We start from the raw sequence: 3,642 nt of genomic DNA, 5'->3' as shown, positions 1-3,642 counted from the left end.
CTCTCACCTTCCTATTTATGTGAATCTTTGACTTTTCGGTTTCAATTTGCTACTTATTCGTGGTACCATGTACTAGTTTTCATGTCACCGTCGCATTCAACTTATCAAGTCAATTATCGCGGGGCCGTCCTTTAGCACAAATTTCGGACCTAATTTTTGTCATCATTCCACGCGCCTGGACCGTCCAAAGACCACAAACAAGGTTATAAACCGCTTATAGTGCTCTGGGTTAAAGAAAGAAGGGGCGGAGCAAGACACGTTAATCAACAAAAAACTATAAGAGAAGGAAGAGAAGTAGGAAAACGAGGGGCCTGTCTTGGTGTAAAAGGGGGGGGACACAATGACCAATGCGGCTGGTAGAAACGGAAATTTGTAAAAGAAAAGTTAAGGGTCTAATCCATAAAATTTACCAAATTCCTAGAAACCCGAACATTGGGGTGTCATCTTTGCCCAATTCCCTCTTCTCGATTAAGTAGTACTACAATCGCCGAAACCGGGAACATCCTTTTTTTTTTGTGTAAACGTTTATACAACCTGATACATACAAAATTAATAAGTTTGTATTCAAATGTTTAAAATTACAAAAGTGCTATATGATTACACACAATCAGGTCTCCCACCCCGCTGCAACCACGTTCCACCACGTAAAGGCGTACAAAAAATTGTCTATTAAATATAAAAGTAAAACTTTCAAGACTAAGTATTTCACCTCACAACAACACACAACCACACACACACACACACACACACACACACACACACACACGCATACACACACACACACACACGCTGATACATTGTTTCATTACCTCACGCCTGGACTATTGTAACGGACTCCTGTCCGGGGTTCCCAGCAAAACCCTGGACAGGCTCCAGTACATACAGAACTCAGCTGCCAGGGTTCTCACACGCACCAAGTCCTGGCAGCACATCACCCCCACTCTATTCAACCTCCACTGGCTCCCGGTCAAGTCCCGCATCACCTACAAACTCCTCCTCCTCACCTACAAATCCCTCCATGCCTTCTCCCCTCAGTACCTCACAGATCTCCTCCACCCTTACATCCCGTCCCGCACCCTTCGATCCTCAGACTCTGGCCTGCTCTCCATTCCCCATTCACGCCCCCGCACCTTCGGGGACCGTGCCTTCAGTGTCGCTGCCCCCCCCCCTCTGGAACTCCCTCCCTGCAGAAATCCGCAACGCCCCTTCTCTCAACATCTTCAAATCAACCCTTAAAACTCATCTGTTCAACATCGCCTTCCAACAATAACTCACTCTCCCCCCCACTTACACTTCCATTTCTGCCCCCTGTTTTATGTCTCGTCCTTGTATGTTTCTTTGTAAAGCGACCTTGAGGTTATGAAAGGCGCTATATCAATTCAAGTTATTATTAATAATACTGTGACTTTAGTTTTATAAATGATTGTTTGGAGAAGGCTTTCATTTTACAAAAGATCCAAGATGCATTTCTACGTGTGCAAGCTGAAAGACATTTCAACATTGTGTGTAATCATGACATGATAAACTCCTCCTTACAGATTATATTCGGCTCCAAACAGAAACAAACCTGTAAGTCTGGATCAGTAATGTGATCTGAGTGAAACCTGTGTGTAATGAGGCCACACAGCTGTGATACAATAACACACTGATAACATGTCTTGGATATATATAATGGAGAAAAATGTGCAGCTCAGCAGTGTCAGACACGGTTAAACCGGTTCTCTGTAGAACAGTGTGAGAGGCAGAGTTTATCATATTTGTATTTAGTTCAATACACCTTACAGTCCACAGAGCTTCACTTGATCTGTTACACAAAGGGTGCAGACTGACATTTGCGTCACTTTAGCTTCATCCTATTCTGTACAAAATACATTTCATAATGAAAACAAACACTACTGTCCAACAGAAAACCTCCCCTTTTTATTTCCTCATGCACTATACACAAAGCTCTGAAAAGTAAATACCATAGTTTACAGGTTTACAGTCTAATGAGCCTAACACTACACAAGTAACTGGGCTTTATTTGAAATGTAACTAATAAAAAGGCTTTAGTTAGGCTTTTCTTTGAGGATTTTTAACATATTTTCAACCACTTTGACATGTTTTTCATTGTTGTCACTCTGAAGCAGCGCTTGCAAAAGCATGCACAAAATACTATTAGAAATGATACCAGGCTTTGGTTCTTGGTTCGAGTAGCTGGTATACAATAGGTTACAAATGACAGTCTGTATTTTTACCGTGTCAGATATGTATTTAATCAACATTACAATATTGAATCAAAAGATACCCAATATTAAATCCACTTGGATTGGGAAAAGGGCCGTAATAGGTACATCCCTATTACTTTGAATTCTCCAAGCAGATGAGTGATGACATCATCAGAGTTATTTTCTCACACACAGAAAACATGATCTAACTGAGTTAGTGGCTTTTCAGTCCTCACCATGTGTAACTATAAAGAATACAGAGCAGAGTCAGCAGGGATCCCTTCAAAATACAAAAAAAAGGTATGGTTCCACAAACAATAAAAGACCACAATGCACTTGCTAAATGTGCCATTGTTGTTGCAGTTCTCCTGACTGCCTACAGAGGGCAGTACGAGGCAGAGTGTGAGTCATGTCTCTGATGGTCACTGGCTCCTCACAGGTCGATGGTTCCTCTGACTGCCTACAGAGGGCAGTGTGTGTCATGTCTGTGATGGTCACTGACTCCTCACAGGTCGATGGTTCCTCTGACTGCCTACAGAGGGCAGTGTGTGTCATGTCTGTTATGGTCACTGACTCCTCAAAGGTCGATGGTTCCTCTCACTTTAAACTTCTTGGCTGAGCGTTCACTGGCTCGCTGCTCAAACTTGCTCCCGTAGATGTGGGACACGAAGCCGTTGATCTCCACTGAGAAGACGCTGTTCCTCTTGGGGATCACTGTCACACAGAGAATAAAAACAATCTGTAACCAGCTTCACCATATTTTTGTAGAACATTATATTGTATTGTGACAAGTCTGACATGGTGGACCATAGTTAAAAACAACTAAGAATATGATGGAGGGACAGACGACTGGAAAGCAAAATGATTGTGATGATTGTGTCCTGTTTTCGTGAGTCTTACCTTTCAGTTTGTCTTCTCTGGTGATGATCTTGAAGACGTGTTTGAATTCTTGGACGATGATCCCAGTAGTCCCTACATACGACGGGCATTTAGAGCGCACCACTGTGACAGAGACAAACATGAACTATTAGAACTCAGTCAGCACAATAGGATATTCTCTGATGGGCATACAATAAGTAGATTGTTGTGAATGAATGATCTCCATAATCAATAATATCTAAATGACTCATTTGAAAAAGGTTTCTATCTTATAGGCCCCGTAGGAAAGATCCGACTCACAGTGTTGCTATGTCTTATTTAATTATCCTTTATGGAAGCAGGTGGCCGAATGATTATACATTTAAGATTTTTTACAAAGAAGATGTTCACAAAAAAAAGATGTAATATTTTTGATGCAAAATAAATGTTTGTAAGAGTAGGGTGATTTTATTCATATAAAATCACCCTACAGATTGATTCTGCCCTCGCAAGAATACTTTTCGGATTGCAGGCTTGGCAGATAGCTTAACACGGAAATAAACACCCAGGAGACAGC

The 3,642-nt window shown here is 41.7% G+C and overlaps 1 protein-coding gene across 1 annotated transcript; it reads right to left on the bottom strand.

Annotated features, from left to right (window-relative positions):
- Positions 1–1,900: 1,900 nt before the first annotated feature.
- Positions 1,901–3,422, bottom strand: LOC104957704 (ribonuclease P protein subunit p29-like). The gene is made up of 2 exons (XM_010785361.1): positions 3,108–3,422; positions 1,901–2,921 (listed from the first exon to the last, which is right to left on the bottom strand). The coding sequence occupies exons 1-2, from the start codon at positions 3,226–3,228 to the stop codon at positions 2,785–2,787; spliced, it is 258 nt and encodes an 85-aa protein (XP_010783663.1). The 5' UTR covers positions 3,229–3,422; the 3' UTR covers positions 1,901–2,784.
- Positions 3,423–3,642: the final 220 nt, after the last annotated feature.

Source organism: Notothenia coriiceps, unplaced genomic scaffold (assembly GCF_000735185.1).
Source record: "Notothenia coriiceps isolate Sejong01 unplaced genomic scaffold, NC01 NC01_scaffold00027572, whole genome shotgun sequence".
Taxonomy (NCBI): domain Eukaryota; kingdom Metazoa; phylum Chordata; class Actinopteri; order Perciformes; family Nototheniidae; genus Notothenia; species Notothenia coriiceps.
This window is presented reverse-complemented; position numbering and strand designations above follow the sequence as displayed.

Bases quoted from the DNA above. Each gene is read 5' to 3' on its own strand.
- LOC104957704 (XM_010785361.1), bottom strand. From the start codon at position 3,228: ATGTTTGTCTCTGTCACAGTGGTGCGCTCTAAATGCCCGTCGTATGTA. The intron at 2,922-3,107 runs GTAAGACTCACG...TCTGTGTGACAG, and splicing joins CAGAGAAGACAAACTGAAAG to TGATCCCCAAGAGGAACAGC.